The sequence below is a fragment of the Centrocercus urophasianus genome, unplaced genomic scaffold (assembly GCF_019232065.1).
Source record: "Centrocercus urophasianus isolate 14NV4802_14NV808 unplaced genomic scaffold, USGS_Curo_1.0 seq_15, whole genome shotgun sequence".
NCBI classification, from domain to species: Eukaryota; Metazoa; Chordata; class Aves; order Galliformes; family Phasianidae; genus Centrocercus; species Centrocercus urophasianus.
In genome coordinates this window covers 23621269-23643002 of record NW_024884697.1, presented here as the reverse complement: position 1 = coordinate 23643002, position 21734 = coordinate 23621269, and the positions used below count along the sequence as shown (strand labels likewise).

The 21734-nt window shown below is 34.9% G+C and overlaps 1 protein-coding gene across 4 annotated transcripts in view; it reads right to left on the bottom strand.

The window, feature by feature from the left end:
• Positions 1-21734, bottom strand: part of TFEC (transcription factor EC) — a 93767-nt gene that overhangs the window by 33366 nt on the left and 38667 nt on the right. For 3 of the 4 annotated variants that reach the window (XM_042816226.1, XM_042816227.1, XM_042816229.1), the window contains exons 2-3: positions 4241-4492; positions 2290-2385 (exon numbers count right to left, since the gene is read on the bottom strand). In XM_042816226.1, the coding sequence (XP_042672160.1) occupies positions 2290-2385; positions 4241-4492 (348 nt within the window). Of the gene's footprint in view, positions 1-2289; positions 2386-4240; positions 4493-18090; positions 18204-21734 lie in introns of those variants that run through there. The other variant, XM_042816231.1, reaches the window with a different exon arrangement.

The window sequence follows — 21734 nt, the reverse complement described above, 5'->3', positions numbered from 1 at the left end:
GTTAAAAGTAGAGATTCTAATTGTTTTACAGATTTATTACTCTTTAAGTACATTTTCCAGCGTGAACAAAATGTTTTCTTCAAGTAATAGATCATATAATTTCAGCTGTATTTTCTGGATAGCTCTATAACAGGGTTTACAAATACTTTCAGATGAAGTATGATCTCTTGCACATGGGGTAGACGTAGTCTTGTAACTCAACTTCTAAAAGTCATTTTAGAAGGTAATTTTAAAGCAATTGGGTGGTGTTAAGAGAAGCAAAAGCTATTCCCTATTTGGAACAATTCTTAAGTTCTTGATCAAAACCAAAAAAGTTTTGTCAATTTTAGGCCAAGCACAATAAAAGACAGAGTAACTGCACTTTAGAAGCCTTAATTTTAATAAGAGATGGAGGGATGTTCTTGTTTTCACTTCTCTGATTCTACTAATACATGACTGTAATTCATTAATTCAGGGTCAGGCAATGAGTCTGTGCAATTATTCACATGAGTAGTCTTATAGAATTCAGTGTCCTCGTTTAACGTGTCATTAAAATGGTACATGGATGCATCTAACTAATGCAAACTAAGTTCACAGCAACACACAATGGATAACACTGTGAAGTCCTTAATCCAAACCACTGTCTACTGAGAAAAATCAGAAATTTGGCTGTGTCGAGCTTAAAGATTTCTGGGGGAAAAGGATGAAAAAGAAATTAAAAAAGAAAAAAAAAAAAGAAGGAGAAGAAAAAGAAAGAAGAAGAGATCATCTACCATATTCAGAAAACCAGGACACTAATTTTATCACAGTTTCAGAGAGACACTTTTGCACCAATTGTAGTAATCCAAGGAACGTAACATTTAAGGTGTGACACTTCAGCATTGTGCTAAAGAAGGGCACAATGCTAAAAGAGAAGATGGAAGAGGCAAAGGCAGAGATTTGCTTGACTCTTCCCACTCTGGCACAGTTTGCATGCACAGCGGAAGGCAAGCGACAATTTGCCAAGTTATTGAATATTTGGAAACATACATTGTTCTCCAGTTTACCTAGCCACTTGTTGATATCCTTTATACAAACAGAAATCTGTACATCATTATCTGGCACACAGTCATTGTAGGAGTATAAAATCTTTGAAAGTAAAATGTAGATTAGGCCTAAAAACCCTTACTCTCACCTTGCTCTTCAAGAATAGAGTATTCAGTATATTTCACTGGTGTATGTCCTTCACGGCTAGATAAAGACTAATAAGTCTGGAATTAGGGTAGATTTATGTCATCCAGTTTTAAAAGGTGTTGAGGGAGTGCAAGTCCAATTCAAAACCCAGAATTCATGCTTCCCATCATCCCAGTCCATGATACAACCAACATCTGAAAGCATCCTCCCATGCTTCACATTAATCTCAACCAAAATATTAATTCAGCCCCCAAGGAGCATTTCTTTGCTATGTTCTGTACTGAGATGTGTACAAATTATACTGTATTACTTTTGTAAATGCTATGCAAATGCCAGGTATTTATGGAATTGTTAATTGCCATTAAAACTGGACCTTGTAGTGGGCAACATAGTGATGCAGAGATCTTGTCTTCTAATATATTTTTTGGTAGACAACGATGTTTTGTAACCAGAAAAAAAAAATTGCAGACACTGTTTTCCCAAATGATAATGAGCATTTGTGTCCAGAAAAGGTCCATCTTTTCTCTTTAAATCTGTATCATGTATGAAAATTTAAGTAAATTTGTCAGTCCTTTGACATTATTTTATTTAAAAAAGAGAGTGGAGAGCAATAATAATTTGTTATGATTGCTACTGTAAAGCATTTCATCACTGTTGTTAATATTACTCAGCAAAAGCACAACTTCACTTTACAAAAACCAATAGGGGCAACACTTGTTTCAATATATGATACTGAAGTAAATACATTAGGTACTATTATGTGGCCAAGCTTTTATTTTATTTTTAACACAAGGTAGAAGAGCCTTTAAGCAAAGCTTTCTAACACCTTTGAGAGCAGAGAGAATCTGCGTATTCATAGTTCGGCATGTGAACTACAGCTGTAACAATAGAGCTGGTGCTGGGCTAGAACCACAAGTTCTCAAGGTATTTCAGTAGCTAATCAGAAGTCTTAAAACACTTCTGTCCCCACCACACTGAAACCTTTTCCTATAATGTTTTCTGACAAAAAGACAGGTAGCTAAAGAAGAATAATCCACTGATAGCACTGCTTTGGCTTCTGACATGTAATGTGCAATTGAATAACTCAGTGAATTTCTCTATTATAAATATGAAGACCAAATTCCACAAAATACTTACAGTTCTTTGCATCAGAAGAGGTGTTTCAGAGCAACCTATCCCATCATCATTAAAACTTGATTCCATATTGATTATGTCTTCAATAACTTCTTCCATCTAGTGAAATAATATTTTAAGACCAATAATTATTATTATTGCAGAAAATATTATTCTGAAAATATATGTAATATAATTGTTTTTATTACTTCAATACAAAATTCCAGAAGTTTATATCTTAAAATTCAAATAATTCAAGTACTTCTACAAAATATTCTCTTATTAAAATTCTTGTAGACTTTTGCGCTTCAGCATTACTTCTTTCCTAGGTTTAGCATCCTTCTTTCCAGCCAACAGCTCACTCTTCTTTCCTAATCCCGTATTGCAACACCAAAATCAGACAACAAAAGCATGTTGCTAAGCTGTAACTATGATCTGTCACCTTCATCAAATGTGTCATATTCACAGTGTATTGTTCCACTGGCGCAGGAAGACTGAAAGGAACCTGTGGTTCTGCAAGAGTATGAGTCACTCAAGATTTGGTACTATGCACCGTTCTCAAGATTCAACAGTTTGTGTTGTGCTTGGCATTACACTGGATATTTCTCTAGCCAGCCTTCTGGACCCACTTTTGTTCTAGTCTGAATCAAAATCTGCTGAAGCAGATGGAATATATAGAAGAAGCCATAGCTGAAGGAAATGGAGGAGGCTCCATGCAACAACTAGAAATATCACTACACAGCACAGAGAAATATTGCTCACAGTCAAGGGACCATTCAATAGTCTTTTTAGGTCAATTGACACAGCATGTCTTCAAGGGTTGCTCTGAAAGTAATGCCTCCTACTATAGTCGACCCACAAAATCAGAGACAGATTTTTGTGCTATGGCAGTAAAAGTAGAACCTTTCATTAATATTGTTACATTTTCTTGCTGTGTGACTGGAATGATCCCTACAAGGATTTTGGTTAATTCCAAATATCACCGTCTCAAATACCAACAGGCACAGCTCAGTAGGGAATAAGAGGTTCTTTGCAAGCAGTTGTTTTTGCTCTGGAGGATAAAGAGTTGTGATAGTACAGAAAACAGTTGTTCCTGGTCACATATACGAGGTACTTAAGAACCATTCCAGGACACTGTAACTGCTAGGTCACAGAGTACCATGAAGGCCATCTAAAATTATCTTTGCAGAGTAATGGTTTCAATAATCCATAATTCTGACATTAATAGTCAGTTGTCAATGTAGAAAGAACAGAGAGTTCACAAATGAGCCCTCCAACAAGTACTGGTTTTGTCCTTTCAATTCACTCATACTTCGCTGTATGGCATCCAAGTTTGCTCAGATTGGTCACAGGGTATTCATAAGACTCTTCTATTAATGCCCAAGATATGATATGGCACCTCCACTTATTTCTGCAGGAATTCTCCTTTTACCTAATAAGCACTACTTCTTGAGATCTACTGAAGTATTAAAAGCCATAATGATCTACATCTCACACTGTCTGAGAATGTGACATTGTATAATAGCTGTACTTCTGTTAAAATCGATGGTGGCACTAAAGTTAGCAGATCTATGCCAATTTACCCAGGATAACCTGTATATCAATATACCAGCTAACTGAAAAATGAATGAATGATTCTTTCAGTTACATCTTTAATCAGTATTTAATTTTGTTATGCAGCTAGGATAGTACTTTTAGACTGAAATAACTCTTATCTGGTTAAAAAAAAAAAGTTGCTAGGAATGCATTGGCCATAGTTTAGAAACCTGATCTTGCAATAAGCTATTTGCATGGCATTCAAGGGAATTGTTTGTGTAATCTGAAAGGACTCAGGGCACATGCTCTGCAACTAAAGGCTCTATGAAAGTGAAGACAATAATCTCTTGCCCACAGTGAATACAAGGTGAATCCTATTACATCTTCATAGAAATAAACAATGCCCAATTCCCCATTCTTTTTCTTAGCTTTGCCCTACCGCATTTTCATGTTCTCCTCCAAGGGCCAGAAGCTTGGTCACGGGACTCTCTGGTGTGCCAATATCACTGACTGGAGGCATGTGTCCGTTCCTTAAAATAGAGGTCACTCCTGTGGGCTGGACTGTGTGGGAGTGGGACAGGGAGAGAGTCTGGCTAGACAGTTTTGTGTCAAGGGTCAAGTACTGCTTCACCTGGTGCCGCTGACTTTGCTGGATATGGTATCTAGACTGATTTTCCAAGTGTGTTTGTACCTGGAAAGAAATAGAAAGAACTGCTAAAGTTTCAAGCATTTGCCAGTGTGACGATTTAGAAAACTTCAAGACAGTAGAATCAGTTCTTATATCACTGGATAGAATCATTATTATTTGCTTCAAATCTTTTTTCTTTTTCTTTTTTTTTTTAAATTTTGTACTCTTACACATTTCTTTCTTATGTGCTATCTTTCCCAAACGTATCAGAATAGATCCTCTGAATAATTACCAAACCATAGAATAGAAGAGGATAATTCAGATGTAACTGGCAGAGAACATCAAGTGCAACTGTCTGATCATAAGCAACCCTGAGAAAAAAATTAGAAGTGTGCTACACATTTTACTTTTCCCATGCAAAATTGGTCTTTGTTGGAATCTCTGATCACTGCAATCAAATCTAGAAGTGTACATGCATACCTAAATTTACTATCACAATGCAACTACACTTTTGTACTTAAACAGCAAAAAAATATATAAAGAACAACGTAAGCACCTTCAAGATCAACAGCATTCATTTATATCTAAATTCACATTGGACTCACCTTGTTAGACGTACAGTCAGTTAAATGAGGCATTGTTGCCCTTTCACAATAAATAAATAAATAAATAAATAAATAAAATAAAAATAGAGAAAAATAAAAATAAATAAATAAACACACAGTATAAGCTGTAGTCCTGGATGACCATCCACTGTTTTCAAGCCACGCCGTTTTCATGAAGTGCCTCTTGAGGACAGATCACTTTTTGAGTTGGTATGACATTATAAACCGAGCCTTCATGCCAAATTGAGCCAGACTTTGGGCTGTCCTTTGATTACAAAAATTGACAATTACTACTTCAGATAGTTCTCATCTCAGATCAGTGTCACATTCCTGCAATTTAACTATTGGAGGAGTACTGCATACACAAACCCCAGTCATTTCAGCCATGGCTTTCTCCTTTAGCTATGGAATGACTGGTCACAGATTTCATGTAATAAATTTTTCTTAAGTGGCTTCTTTGTAAGCATGGTTAATATTTGCTAAATAATAGCACGACTTCCTCTGCAGCCCCTGTTTATTAAAAAAAATTCTGTCAATTAAACAAACTTCTTTTTAATCCCTTTAACAAACTTAAGCAGAGGTAAATACCTCACAAAGGGGGTTTGCATTTAAATTAACTATATTTCTTAAATTAACTATATTTCTTTACATTACAGAAGTTACTTTGGTTTTTAATTGTGTTACGGTTGCGTGTCTAAAATTATTTTATGTTTCTTTAAACTAATTTTCTAGTCATATAAAAAGTTTAAGCTGCACAGTAATGAATATAATATTAATTATTTTGATGCAAGTCTTAAAGTCATAATATTCCACTAAAATAGTGATATAAAATATTAAATGCATTGTTTTGATTGTCCCCTGTTTCATGTCAAGAAGGTATGCACCCCTTGTAAGAAAAAACTAAATGTGCATTCAGGATTTACTTAGATTGTAATATTATTTGTCTTAAGCGAGACCTTTGTCTCACTTAGTGTCTGCAACACTAGTTCTAGAAAGTGTATAATGCAGGGTTAATTTGAGCTCTGATTTATCACTATTTAGCAAGAATGATACAGCTTCAATAAGGCTTGTGCTCACACTGAAAGTTAGACAATCAGGTTGCTTCCTAAATTAGAACACAGAAAGGAAATCTACTGCATATCAGTTTAACAAAAGTATTAGTTTGAGGTGCTGAAAGAAAGAATAGATGTCCCATTGTATAGAAGGAATTTGCTGTAAACCTTTGTTTTCTGTTGCTGTTTCAGAACAGCCCACAGATACTTCTTGTTTGCACTGAATTCCAAAGTCACAAAACACACCTATAATCTAGACCTTCCCTGCCCAAACTGATGAAGATCTCTTTCCAGCAACTAAGAACACTTCAGTCAACAGTTTTGAAAATGCAGTTTCTTAGGATGATACAAATGGGACAGGACCAAAGCACAGACTACAAATACAATTACTGCATTTTACCCTATCTGCATTTTTCTCTTGAAAGAGCAATGAATTTTTCTTAAAACTCATTCCTTGTTTTCTTAAAATTTCTACAGCTCTACCTAAAGCAAGAAATCTAGAATATTGGATATTTTCAAATTAAATGAGAAACATAAGAAAATTGCAATATCTTAAAACTATATTACTTTGTTTAAAAATTTGGGAATTTATTTTGTTTAAGTTTTGCATACAGACAGAAATTTAAACAGAAATGTACTTAAGCCACAAGGATATTGCTGAAAAGTGGCTTGCTTTTTACTTTCTCTGGCCTGCAGATTGCTGGTGGCAGACTAAAAGTATGTGCAGTCATATTACCCAGTGAGTCGTTACAGAGCTATCCCACCACTTCCATGTTTTCTGAGAAGAATTCAAGTAAAAAAATCAAGAAAAAAAATCAAGATTATTAAGAGTATTTCTCTTATCTGACATTCTTTCAGTGCTTAGATCTTGTCAGCAGTGTCTTCAACTTTCACAAACAAGAAAAAAATTTAAACTCCACTGATGGGATCTCTTGGTATGGTTTCACGATGCAAAATGCAGTCATTTTAACACAGAACCACTGGAGTTAAAAGGCGATCTAGGCCTATATTTACAAAAAGTACTGAAAGTTGTCCCTAATCATCCTTTTTTATCTAAATAACTCTGAGAAGTCAATGTCAATAATAATAATAAGTCAAGACCTTTTGAAAGTCAAATCACTGTATAAAGGCAAAGCAGGACTGAACTCCTATTTTTACAGTCGTATTTCTGATGTATAATAAATGGGGAGAAAAAGTCAAGTTATGCTAAAGGAATGTTAAGAATGCAAAGTCAAGCTCTCTGAAAATTAGAAATGACAGTTCCTGCCCATACAACATGTGTGAAATGGGAGAGGAAACTCAAAACTTAATCGTTCTATGAAACCTGTCAATTATCAAGTATGATCAGGCTATTGTGTGCTGGAAAATTTTTATTATCTTATTCAGTAATATTAAACTCAGGCTAGGTTTTCCGAATGCTTTAAATTAAACACATATTTAAAAATAACTTTTACCATAGTTACAAGCAATAAACTTTGTATTGATTTTGAACTTTCTTTTAATGATTTTAAAGGAGTGGTTAAGAATTGGCATAGGTTGCTTGGAGTGGCTGTGAGATCTCCATCCTTGGGGATTTTCAAAATTTGTCTGGACAAGGCCCTGATCTTCTGAGGAAGAAAGTAAATTCAGAAATAGGGAAATTTGAATCGATAAAATTTAAATATTTATGTTAGAGGATCAGTAAAATAAATATGAAAAGCAAGATAACTGAAATATCACTCCCACGTGTAAGCAGTCCTACAGGACAAAGAGCCTAGGTATACATGCTCTAAACTGCTTCGAGGCATTGAACATATCTTAAATCCACCAAATAAGATCTCTGTTTATCTGACAAGTGAGAAAAGTAGCTATTAGGGTAAAAGCATCCTCCTTTTTTGTCCAATAATCCCAGCAGTGTCCTTCAGCAGTGTTGGAAATTCCAGCAGAAATTTTCTAATTCCTTATCATTTGAAGAGTTCCTATAGTAAGTAATAACATTTTGTCAGAGAATACATGAATTTTTAAGGTAGGAGACTTCCCAGTACTTCCATTTTAAAATTGTTAAAAAAATTTTGAATCTGGGATATGCAGCATTTATTTTTATACCTTCTTTATTGCAACAACAATATAGTCTCAACATAGAGGATGGTTTTTTTGTTTGTTTGTTTTTCTTTCCTTATATAATGAATACTTAATTATTTATTTAAAGCAAAACACCTTAAAGGAAGACCTCAAGATGTTTTTCAGGATAGATAATCAATAAGACCAATGGCTCTGTGCAAACTGGATTCTGGTTCCTGACACAAAATGAGCAGTTGTCAGTAGACCATTTGCTACTAATCATCCCTATGTCTTCCTAATTTGTGTAAAATGTATTACCTTGCTCCTTGATATGCCTGATTTTGGGGAAACCTAAGTAGAAATAGGGACCCAATGACCAGCTGAGGAACCAGGTAGATTCTGACTGCAGGGAGAGAAGAGCCTCAGACACAGTCCAGGACAGAGATGTCCTGCTGGAACACCTGCTTAATTCTCAGCAAAATTAGTGGCCTGAACCTTCCTGCCAGGTACTCCTGAAGCTATATTGACTATTGTGTGCACATAGGTGACAAATCTATGCAGATAAGTGATGGTTGTCCTCTCAGACATTTTCTCGTAGTGGATGTGGCTGCACATTTTAAATGGCAATTTTTCAGATTATTTGAGGAGTGAAGGACAGCACGAAATTCAGCAGTAAAGTGCCTTTCTCTGAGGCACTACTTTTGTCTCTTATCTCTATGTCTTATCTCTTATCTCTTGTCTCTATCCTAATTACTGTGAAATTAAAACCTCTTCAGAACCAGTAACACGAAGCATTTGGGGACCCAAAGCATCCAGAACAAATTCAAATACTATAGTTAGACTAGAATAAAGCTAGAACAGAAATGAACACTTTGAGATAGCTTTTGGAATCCAGAACAAATCCCAGTGCATGTGTAACCTAATGTCCCTGTTTCCGACAAGCCAGTTCTGAGAACAGGAACATAACTGCCTTTCAGAATTAGAGACGCGGAGTCAAACTTCTTCATTTGCACTTTGTAATCTGAGCACACAGCCTCGTGTTGTAAAACTGTGGTAGTGTTTTGCAATATCTTTTCCCACACTCACATTGCTCTCTCTTTCATTTCTAAAAATTCCACAGTGGCATGACTAGGTCTTCAGTATATTTACATCAATTATTTTACTTCCACATTTGCTGATGAGATTTTTCCATCAGTAAAAAAATAGTATGTCAAAAGTAAGAAAAGGTCACATTTAGGAGGCCTAAATAAAACATGAATCATGCCAATGATATTCCAGTATGTAGCAGTGCCATGTACCATACTGATATTCCACCATGGGCAAGCAGATGATACATTAACTTGCAGTGTCCTAGCCCAACATCAGTCCTGGGAAAAATAAAGGGAAAACTGAAAATATATTCAATTAATAAATTATTAAAGGACAGGAATATAATTAATGCTAGTCAACATAACTCTGTGGAAAATAAGCCTTGTCAAACAAATCCTCTTCTGTTCTTTGATGAGATTTCAAGTTAGGTTGCCAAACATAATGATGTAGGTACACTTGGATTTCTGTGTGCCTTTTGACGTAGTATCATTCAATATTCTAATTAAAAATACAGCGCTACACAATATCAACAAAGTGTATTTTAACTGGATTAAGAGTTGGTTAACGAATATGCATAATAAAGCAATCAGCAAAGGATTGGCATCAGAAAAAGGGATCTCTTCACAGTGTTGTACTATTCAACATCTCTGTCAGTATTTCTACAGCTAGTGACCTGTTTGAAACAAAATATGTTCCAAGTCAGTGAAATATGCATATTCCGGAATATATATAAAAATATATATAGGATACAACACTGGAGAAAACTGCATGGAGAATACACTGAAAGCAATGAATCTGGGTAGGAACAAAACAGCAACTCACAGGAGTGCCCAGATGATACTAAAGCAAGACAGAGAATTTGGTATAAAGGAAGTAGTGAATAGGAGCCTGACTATACTCTGCTTTTATTTACAGCTCAGAATTAATTAAGTATGGAACCTGCAAATAGATCTACCCTGATAATGTAGATGTTCAAAACATAGCCGAAAATTTGAAAGGATACAGAACGGAGCTACAGAAGCAATTGAGGAGTAAGAAAAGTGTGTCTCAACAAAGGCTTAAAGAATCTCCACTATTTTCCTGCTGTCAAACTAAAATTTGTGAAATTAATGTGGGATGCTGAACCTGAGAGGGGTTTTAAGCTAACTCGAAGTGTGGAAAAAGCCACTGGCCACAGGCTGATGTTAAGCAAGGTTATATTGGAAATTAAGTAAATAGACAGTGAAATATTCAAAAGGAAATACTCCAAATTTTGTTTTCTTGAAACTAAGTCTCAGTGACCTTGTGGAAGAAATGTGTTATCCAAATCCAACATATATTTTTATCAAACACATTATTGGACTCACATTTGAGTTCTAGGTTAATAACTGAATGGAACACAATAGCCTGTGATTTTCTAGGAATTAAAATGAGTGGTCTAATAACTCTGTTTGTAATAATCTCTGTTTGTTTAAATTTTATGGATTTGAGAACTAGCTATTATAATATCAACTTGATGAAAATTCACTCTGAATTTAATAAATGTTTAAATGTCTGTTACAAAATAGTATTTAAATAAAGTCAAAATATGCTGGACAGAACAGTAGACTTCATTTATGCTGGACGTTAATTTGTTCCAGTGTTTTTAACTGCTCTTGAAGTAAAATTTCTCTCACTGATCATATCATTTATCATGTCCTGAACACAATATCTCTCTGAAATTGTTTGAGTTATGGCACTTCATGTTCTTTTCAGTCACTGTACCAGAACATAAGCATCTAATTATGAACTCTTTAATTATTAAAAATGCTCTGCAAGTACCCAAAAAGTCTAATTTCATTTTAAGATAAGAAAAACAGCCATAACACAGACATTTCTGATGACTTTCAAATGAATTTTTAGAGTTAGAAAAGAAGTCCGCAATTTCAGTGATGGAATAATCCTTTATCCTTTTTAACTTCTGTTACAAACGAACGTCAGCTGTTTGTTTGTCCTGCTCTGTTAGACTTTTTGAGAAGAGAATGTTTGTGAAATTATTTCCTAACAAAATGAAATTTCAACACAGCAATTATACGCTTCTGTTCTATCTTGAAAACTATCACCAAATAATGTAGCTTCTCACTTTAATGTTTTGTATATAAAAGCATGTGTGATTATGTCAATTAATTACTTAAGCTAAACACTGTAATTAATTTTTTAATGTGAATATTTTTCTTATTGGAACTTTGATCTGACTAGAGAAGACCTCCATTAATATGCATGAAGAGAGAATACAAAGCAAAAGACATCCAGTCTGGCAATTCAGAGCTGTGTGCTTAGTTGATGCCTTACAGTAGCTTTCAAGTTAAAAAAAAAAAAATCTCATGTGACTCTAATGCATTATTTTTCATCTTGTTTAACCTTTGACATCATATTCATCAGGAACTTATGAATGTTCTTTCAAGGGTGAAGAGACTGAAGAAGAAACATTGTAAAGTTCTTTGACAAAGACCTTGTCTTCAACAATGACTACTATTTCTGTGATTTAGCGTATCAACATCCAAAAATAGCAGATAAACGCAGGGCAGCATGGGAGTATTATCTTTCTCACTGCCAATCATTACAGAAACCAAGATATTTGCAGTTGTATCTATACTAAACAATGCCAAAACATATTAATTTCACAGTTTTATTCTCAGCTACATATATGTACATTTTCAATTATTACAATACTATAGAAAAATACTATAAATGCTTTTTTTTTATTTTTTAATTTAAAAGTTGCTATCTCTGTAATATGCACATCAGTGAAAGGAATCATCGGCACAAAACATGGTACCACAATAGAGCATGCAGTAGTAAGACATAAGCATAGTAATTTGAAGGTAAATTACACCTTGTAATTTGAAGGTAAATACAGGAATACACAGTTAATTTTGTGGCTAACCCATGTTTAAGTCACAGTAACTTTATGTGTACTATGAAAAAACAAAGCCTAGTGTTTCCCTGTATAATGTCAGACATGTGTACACAGTAAAGTACACGTTCAAGCTCCGAAGGATCTAACAGTTATTTGCATTTTGGACCAGTCCTCTTCCTTTTGGAATTGATCTTTTTTATAACTGAAATCAAAAAATGAAGGAAGCCCCTTAAATAGGATATATACAGAAAACAGTGTCTAATTCTAATCACAGCTCTAATAAAAAATGGGTCGAAATTCTCTGTTTTGTAAAAGTTACTGCAACAAACTTGTCTTCTTACATAATGTCCATTGTTTTACTACAGTTGGAAAAACAGAAGCAGGGATGGGGGAATAATACTTAAACTACACAAAGCATTTGCAACAGAAGAGAAAAAAAATACAGGATGTCATTTCTGCACTGTGCTGCGTGATTGACCTGTCTTTCCAAGAACAGCTCTGTTGGCTTTTAGAAAGTTTTATGAGACAGGTTTTCACGGGGCTCTGCTGATATCAAGCATCTTGCAATATCAGAAGCTGAAAATAGGATGTGTTCTTAACAAAGTGTTTACAGTGGAAATACTGACTTTGAAGATGAGAAGTGCATAAGTAGATCCAAAGGCAAGCAAAAAAAAATGGTCAGTGATTGAAAGGAGGGGGAGTATCTACTTTAAGAAGAGAAGGCTGTGAGGGAACTTAATAAGTGTCCTCCTATCTTCAAAGGACAGTGGCCAGGCAACAGATTTCTATAAGAAGTGAATAGGCCAAACAGTAATATGGCATTAAATGGCAATAAAAGTGAGTCTGGCTAAATACCAAGAACAGAGTTCTCAGAGTAAGAACACTGAAACATTGTCAGAAGAAGGGAGAGAGTCCGAAAATCAAAAGCCTTTGAATTCAGACAAGCATACTAGGAATTACAGGAGTGTGCAAAAGTGGTGAACGTTCCTGAATCCACTTCAGCCTTACATTTTCAAGCAAATCCACCCTGCCACCAGAGCAAATACAGTGAAACTTGGCCAAACATGCACCAAAAAAAAGTTGTGTTGTTCAGCAAATTAACAGTTGTAAGAAATAAACAAAAGTAATGTGGGGGGCAAACGAACTGCAAAAATGATTTTGGAGAAAACAGGGTTGACTGAGAAAACTCTCTGAACAGTATAAACAGTAGAAGAGAATGTCTGTCATGGAAGGAGAGGCAGCAGAGCTCTCATGGTTATAGCTGCTGAGGGCTAGATCATACAGCTACCCATTTTCTGACAAATCCCTTTGCAGATGCAGTGATTTTGATAGCATTTCCCCATTGTGGTATTCTCTAGCACTCACAGAGCATTGATGGAGCTTAGTCCTTTCAGGTCCGTTCTGTGCTAACCTCCTTGTGCAATCAGAAATGAGTTGGGGGAAGCCAACTACCTGCACTGAGCATCTACAGAGACATTATCAAAGCAAGCACTTCCATTTGCGCTGGTATACCTGAGACACTCTTGGCTTCTTAATTGAACTCCTGCAGTTAAGATACACATAACTCTCATGGCTCCTTATCCATCACCAGCTTGACTTCTGAAGAAAGGACCCCTAAGGTCTTAAGGCCAGCTTGTCATGTTTTAAAATAACAATGAATCTCCATGACTTTGTGGTCTTCACTGGCAGAAAAGACTCAAGATTTTAACATTGCAGTATAAAAACAGCCTATAAAGTTAAGAAAAGCAAACTACAGGAAGTATTTTTACAAAACTATCCCTTTGATTTAGTTAGAATTTAAGCTGGAAATCTAAACTGCGAATAAAACCAAGCACTGCAGTTAATAGGCCACACAAGAATAACAATGGATCACAATCAAATTATGAAACTCTGGCTAATATCCTTACTTTGACTCTGCAGTGACCCTGTCCGTGTTCTCATTGATTCATGACATCTGTGAATATAATAAACCCTTTACTGTTCCAGTTCCTCTTTATTGTTGATTTTATTAAAGAACAGTGAGTGTGACTCTTGCTCTTCAAGGATGGAAAGAAACTTTTTGCACAGCTGTGTTTAAAGAACTGGTTCCTGATGCCCTTACTTAACTACTTGCTTCTGTTTCCAGAACTTATTCTAATTAGGTCAGCCAATAAGATGCTATTAAATGAAAAAAAGGCTGTTAGACAGGCATTCTAGGAAAATCAGTTTTGAATACAAAAAGATAATCTGTTTTTTAGTTTAAAAATCTCTGCTGATGAGTGCAGTTTGGTCCTTCTAACTAAACAAAGCAGAAACATTAGAAATTCTTCTGTGTATGTCAATTACAACAACAACCACAGATCCATAGAAATTAAGTCCTTGCAGTATGGTAAATGCATAACTAAAATGATGCATCTGATTCAGAGCTTCAATATTTTCTGGCAAATACCATGTCAAAACCAAATCTACTCCATATAACACTGAATGATACAGCAATTGGGAATAACGACAATGTTTGCAATCATAACAGTTTATATTTTTACATCACCGTTTTTAACTGGAGATAAAAGCATTCAGAAAAGACCAAAAAAGTCTATATTGTTAATAAAGGTATTTACTGTGCTTTGATATCCATAAGTGAGATATAGAAAATGGGTCTAACATTGCAGAGAACCAGCACATGCATACCTTACATATATCAGTAGATAAGAAAGTCAGGTGCCAGAAATTCCAATAGGTTGAAGAAAAAAAAGAAAAAAAAGAAAAAAAAAAAAAAAAGAGATTGGTGTGGCAGCTAATTGAATTCATTCCTTTTAAGGGTTTAATGGATTAATTTCAAAAGACAATGGTTCTTTCTTTGATTTGATTGTTTTCATGTGACCACAGCCATCCTCTTCTTAATTATATCTCACTTAGAAGGTTAGGAGAACTCAGAGGTAAATCAGCCTCCAGAAGTAGGAAGAAGGATCATGAAGCAGCAGATTACTCAGTTTGTTGCACTTTTGACTCCACAGGAGAGCAGATTTTGTGACATTTGAGATGAAGCGATAGCAGTAATATACCTCTTGTTTAGATACAGAGATGGTAAAACAGTTATAGAAGCTAGACCTGAAAACTGTGTGTTTCTGGCTTGTAAACATAAGGATGTCAATTATGAGAAAAGGTATAGATGTGAAAACAAAAAAGAGGGGAAAATAGTATTTTGGTATTTGAATATACTTATATTTCTCTGGAAGGAGTATGGTTTTTGTCCTTGCTCCTTAATTTCTGTCAATAAGGCAGATCTGTACACAGTGTTCTTAATACTCTTTCAAAGTTTTTCATTCCTCGGCAGCACAAGCTAAAGAAGAAAGTAACAAACTGAAAACACTAAGTCTGATTCTGGCCAGTTATTTTTCTTCAAGAATAAAGTTCAAAATGCAGTCGTTTTGGATAAAAACTTCATTTTTACCTATTTCCAATTTAAAAGATTCATGCCAAGGAGACTACATATATTTCTCTCCCAAAAATGGAATCCATTGGTTGAAAAGCACATTCACTTTGTTTAAAAAGTGGGTGATAATTTCACTACCGGATGATTGCACTGCTTGTTACTAACCCCATTTTTTTGTTTCAGTCCTACCTCAATGCAAAAAGAAGCTGTTCCCCAGCTCATACATTGCAAGAAAGGAGAAATCAAAGTTGGTGGCATAAGGCAGTTTGGTGAGGTAGATTCAGAGAATCACAGAATCATCTAGGTTGAGAAAGATCTGCAAGATCAAGCCAGGTCATGGAGGACAATCTATTGGTTGAGATATTTTTGTATGCAACATTTAACTCTGTGAAGCATTTCAGTTTCAATAAAGATTGACAAAATGATTCTCAGCCTAAGAAATCTGCTTTCCAGTACTTTTCTCTGTCTCTGAATGATAAAGGGCAGCCTTTTGAATCTTAGGATCAGCTTCACAATGTGATGTTTTTTGTCATTTTGTTTTGTTTTGTTTTGTTTTTTCTGAAATCAGAGCTGAACATAATTCTGAGCCAGCCTAGGGTCTGAGTGCAAAGATTGCTGTCACAGAATAAGAGTAGTTGGCAGTAGTAGGTGACATTTCCATGAAGACAATAACAGGACATCAAGGACAACCGTACAAGAAAAAAAATAAAAACAAATATTTCATATAAATTGCTAAGTGGTTCTTTTAAACCTACCTGCTCCATTCTGTGTTAAAATATGCTTTATGGCTGCAATGGCAACGTGTCTGACCATGCTTATGCTTCAGCATGTTGTTACATATCATTCATGGGAATAGCACGTATTGCTGTCAACACTTGAATGTTAACTGAAAATCATTATATTCTTTTGCAATGCATTTCCACTTAGAGCATTAACAGTGGATTACAGTGGATACAGTAATTTTTGCCTTGAATTTTTTAGTAATTTCACAAGATTTGCATTTGTCATTTAAAAAAAAAAAAAAAAAAGAGAGAGAGAGAAAATTATATAAAGATCCTAGAAATTAGTGGGAAAGGAACCCTAGTGTGACAAGGAGTTATAATGAATATAATTTGACTTTTTTAAAATTTATAATTCATTTGGGGGAGTCCTTTTCTGAATTGGATGTTTTTATTTTGAAACTGAAAAAATACTTTTCGGTCTGACACTGATGAATATCTAAGAGGATGCCAAGAGTTCATTCAGAGAACATTTAGAGAGTGCAAGGCCCCAAATACTTATTTTTTTGCTGTACTCCACAGCTGACTGGAATTCTTACAAAAATAGCATAATTGGTATTTTCAGTACTTAACTGAGCAAGCAATGTTGCTTTTTTGACACACATTTTACTTAATTTCAGTTTACCATGTTCCATTCAGCAGTATCTCAAATAGTTAAAAAAAAAAAAAAAAAAAAAAAAAAGATATACTTTCTCTAATATACAGCAGACCAAAATTTAGTTCCTTTTCCAAATACTTGAATTCTGAAATCAATATTTAAAAACCCTTAGGATTAAAACTGTTTTTAAAATGTCATAAATAGAACCAGGAGGTAGCCTGGCAGAACCAAGCACCCATCTGTCAGTGTTACTGTTGTAATTTATGGCATCTCCATTTCAATTCAGGTACAACAAACACTCAGTAGACACTACAGAGTAGGAGCCAGAATAGTGATATTCAGGTAAGCTAAAATTAGTCAACAAGTTTCAGCCAATATCCACTAAATTCAAGCATGCTGTATAACAGAAACTAATTGATTTTAGTAAGATTAATGAAAAGAAAATACTACTTAGTTTAAAGAGAGTTCTGTGTGAATTATAGAATGAATAATTATTACTGGTAAGTCATTATTAGAGCATTAATTATAAGCAGTATTAATTATAAACAGTACAGAACAAGAAAAACTAAGTCTTACAAATACAACAGTTCTAATGTGGAAAAGAATGTACATGTTAATAATAGGTTAGAATTGTCTAGAAAATCAAATGTTGTAGTTATGTATCTGTATAAAATCAGCCACCAAAATTAATATTTTTCTGATTGAAAAGTAAGAATCATTCTTTATTCATAATGAAAGAGAAAGTGGTGAAAAGATTATCATTAAATATATATATTGTTGAGTTAAACAAAGAAGCAATATAGAATATTTAATACGTCTACATGTGGTTTTGTCACTGGATTTTCTTACTTCTCATTTTAATAATGACAACAGTATTTTAGTCTTCAGCAAGTTGTTACGGAACTTTCAGTAGGAAAACATACCAGATTATTTATACTGCAACAAAGTGATGTTCTATAAATTTTAAACAGTAAAATTTAGGAAGAGTTTATTAATATTAGCAAGTTTATTCAATTAGCAAGTGCATTCACGCAGTTGTCAGTGTAGTCAGTAGGTCACATTAAAGAAAGAAGGCAATTTGCTTTAGGAAGATGATAGTTAAAACTATAAATGTGACATATATGCAAAATAAAACAAGAATTTATTAGGCTGATTTTTATCACTCGGTTAAAGTGCAGAAGCATTGGTGCGTCAATGTCTTTACCTACCGGCAGAGGCTGGATTTCTGTCAGCACTATCACCTCTACAAAACACTGTCGGCTTGGAGCCCAGGGACATGAACACAGCAGGGCAAACAAGAAAAGACCAGTACAAATCTGACCATGAATTATGTATGTCACTGCTGTTGTATACCCAGTTGGTTCAAGGGAGAGAAAGGAGAAGTGGCTCAGAAGGGTATTTCCTTTACTCTGTCTGGAATTTCAGTTAAGGAAGAAGAAATGATACAGCACTTTCAAGGAAAGTAACTTCCTGTCTGTGCCTTAAATGCACTATAAACTGAAAAATAGATGCTGAAAGAAATCAATAGCATTATAGAATGGCTGTGTTAATAGTTTTCTTCAATCATTTTGTCATTCTCTCATCAATTTTTCCATTCAAAAAGCCACAAAATCTAAACACAGAGGAAAAACACTTTCTAACACTTACTATCATCTAGAGTAAGCTAATTTTCTTTGCTTTACCTGTGACCCCAGGATTACTCTGAACCTAGTTCATACTCTCAATATATCCTGCACAGTTCCAAAGTAGCTTAACAACATGATTTACTGAGATTTATCTGAGCTTACTATCTTTTCCATAGCTGGATGCAGAATAGATGTATGAGAGTTGTATTTTGGTAAAATCATTATTTTTCTCAATCAAGTCCAGATTTTATCCTAACATTTTTGTTCCTATGGAACGTCTCACTGAATCAGATACGTAAAAGCTTGTCAAAGCGAGGAAAACTTTCAGGTTGAACACTGATGAATTGAATATTGTACCAAAATTTGGCCTCTGGTTTTAGTTGCACTATTCTCTGAGCTGTTCATATATACCTGATGTCTCCTTTGACAACAGCTGCTATGGTACATAGCTCACTGTCACAGTCAGGGTGGTCTCTATACTGGACAAGATTATCCTTCCCTAAAGACCATGAAATCCCACTACTTGGAGTGCAGATTTCTTGCTGTCACTCTCCAGGGATGATCTCTAACAGAAGTACTTAGGTTGTCACATTAATCCATACTTCACCAGCCCAGCTAAATTTAACCCACATTTTCAACTCCCAGAGCAAGATTTTCATGACAACAACTGATGTTTAATTTTCCCTTCTAAATGCATACTTTATTTTATATATTGTTTCTTCAAAAACCATTTGTAGTGCAATTGAGTAGAAATTTATATTTGACAAGGCAAATGAAAAGATCTTGCTGAACTATCTCCTTAGCCCCCTTTTCTGCTGCATGAAGAAGGTCTCCATAATCCTTGAATGAAAAGAGCATATCTGTATCAATGAAAGATACTCAAGTCACCTTAGATTTGCAGATGACATTATCTTATTTTCTGGAAAGCTCTGAGGCAATGTTCTGCACTGAACAAGGGCAGAAAATGTTGACCTTGGATGAATAGTTGCAGAGTAACAGTTTTAATACAGTTATGAAAGAAGGAAACACTACAACTAAGAAAAATTAGAAAAGTTAGACCAACTAGATAGATTAGGCTGACAATGTAAGTAGAAAAAAATAGGGTTTAATTAAGAGCTGTCAGGAGACTGAACAACAGAAGGAACATTAAGTTCAGTCTCCTCTTAGAACAAATTTTGAGTATCCCTGTATTCCTACTCAGAATTCTTGAAAAATAAAAACCAACACCAACAATGTAGGAAGAAAAAAAGTAGGGAGCAAAAGGAAGATAAGTCTGCCACCATAATGAAAACCAAATAACCTTAAGAGAAGAAAAGGAAAATCTAGATATGACAATTACATAATTGCCTAGGAAGTAAACAAAACAATGAACAGAAAATGCTGGAATATAAGCAGAAGTTTAAACCATATGCAAGTTTTCTAGTGGACATCTTAATTAGGTGCCAAGTCTAAGACTGGTCCTAGCAGTGAGAAGCATGCGCCCGTAATAAAAGTGAAACACCGTTGTCCGAGTTCAACTCACAGACAAAGCCAAACATTCTGCGTGTTGATGTATAAGAAATGCTTAACTATCAAGCAAAACAAATAAATAGAACTTGTTCAACATAAGAACTCTTGGATTCAGAAAACCCTGGTTAGCTCACTGTATATTTGCACTGAACAAAGGGACCTGATGTCACATGTGAAGCCGAATGGAAGAGTACATCATCCAAAAATTCCTTTGCCAGAATAGGCTGCAGATCACAGGAAAGTTTGCCAGCAAAACAAGAAAATGCTCCTAGCAGAGCTTTTGAACCTCTTATGGATCAAAATTAAGTCTGGTTGTTTTGTTGGTAGCATTTCTTCCAAAATGGAAAATTTTGGACCACACAGTGAAGAGGTTGGTAAATACTTTCAATTTCTAACTGCTTCATTAAAGTAAATTCCTGTATATACTTTGTCACCGGTAAGGCCATACTGGAAGAAGAGTGTCATTGTTTAGAAGGCATACACAGAGAATTACTTGGTCTAGGTTCTATGTGAGTGTGCAAAAACTGCCATGGATTGGAGGAGAAAGGTGTTTGATGAGTGCTGTGAGTGACATCTGATTTGGCTGCGCACTGTGTTTCAAATGCAGAGGAGTGAGGGATCCCAGAAAAGTTAAGGTTGAAAATAATTCAATAAAACCCACATAAAACTCAGTATGAAACAATTTTCTCTCTCAGTCCCAGAATATAAATTTCAATATCATTGTCATGGGTGTTCATTTCTAGCAGGATGTAGGCTTCAATAATAATTTAATTTTATAACAGAGATTAACATAATTAATAGTTTTATATGAGTTTAAAGCTATGTTAGATGGGCCTTCAGGTAAGCTACCTGGTATAAGATATCCCTGTCCATGATAGAGAGATTGGTCTAGGTGATCTTTAAAGGTTCCTTCCAACCCAAATAATTCTTTAATCCTACGATTAGAGCAAGAAGGAGCCTGCACAGCAACAGGAAATATATATGTTTATAAGGAAATATATGAGTTTATATATGACCTTTCATAGTGACCATTCACATGATCGAGGCATAAATTTTAGATTCTCTTTTACAGCTGTATAGTAAAATCAACCAGCATTAGAATAAAGTTTTAAAGGATTGCAAGTTAGAAAAAAAAGTCACCTTCTGGAGTTGTGACTTTCTCCATTTATAAGCAAGTTGAAGGCCATCCCTTCATCCTCCTGAGTCTGAACTCAGCAGCTTCAACAGTGCAGGCAAGATGGAAGGTAGGCACAAAAGTAGTAGTTGATAAGAGGAGAGATGAAAAATAAATGTGCTTAGCAGATATTAATTCACAAGAATTACCTTTTTCCTTCCATTTTTCTGATCCTCTAGAACCCTTTGTCATTGTGTAGTTTTTGATTTCACAGTCAATAGTTATATTTAACCCCTATTTCCAGTTTCAAAATTTAACCCTAGTTAAGAATATTCTTTCTCACTTTCATCTTAAATTGAAGGGGATTGTAGGGAAGAGAGGAAGGAGAGTGGAATGACTGTTTTTGTCTAATCACTGCTGCAAGAATGTTTTATGTTTGCTAATTCCTTCCTAGGCAACTATCCAGCAATTAGCCCCCATTTCTCCCATTTTGTCCTACCAAGATGTTTCACTGATTTTAGGGAAATAGTCACATGAACAACTATCTGTTGGATTTAAGCTCTGAGTGGTAACTGTCAAGAGCATCCTGTATTAGAGCTATGAA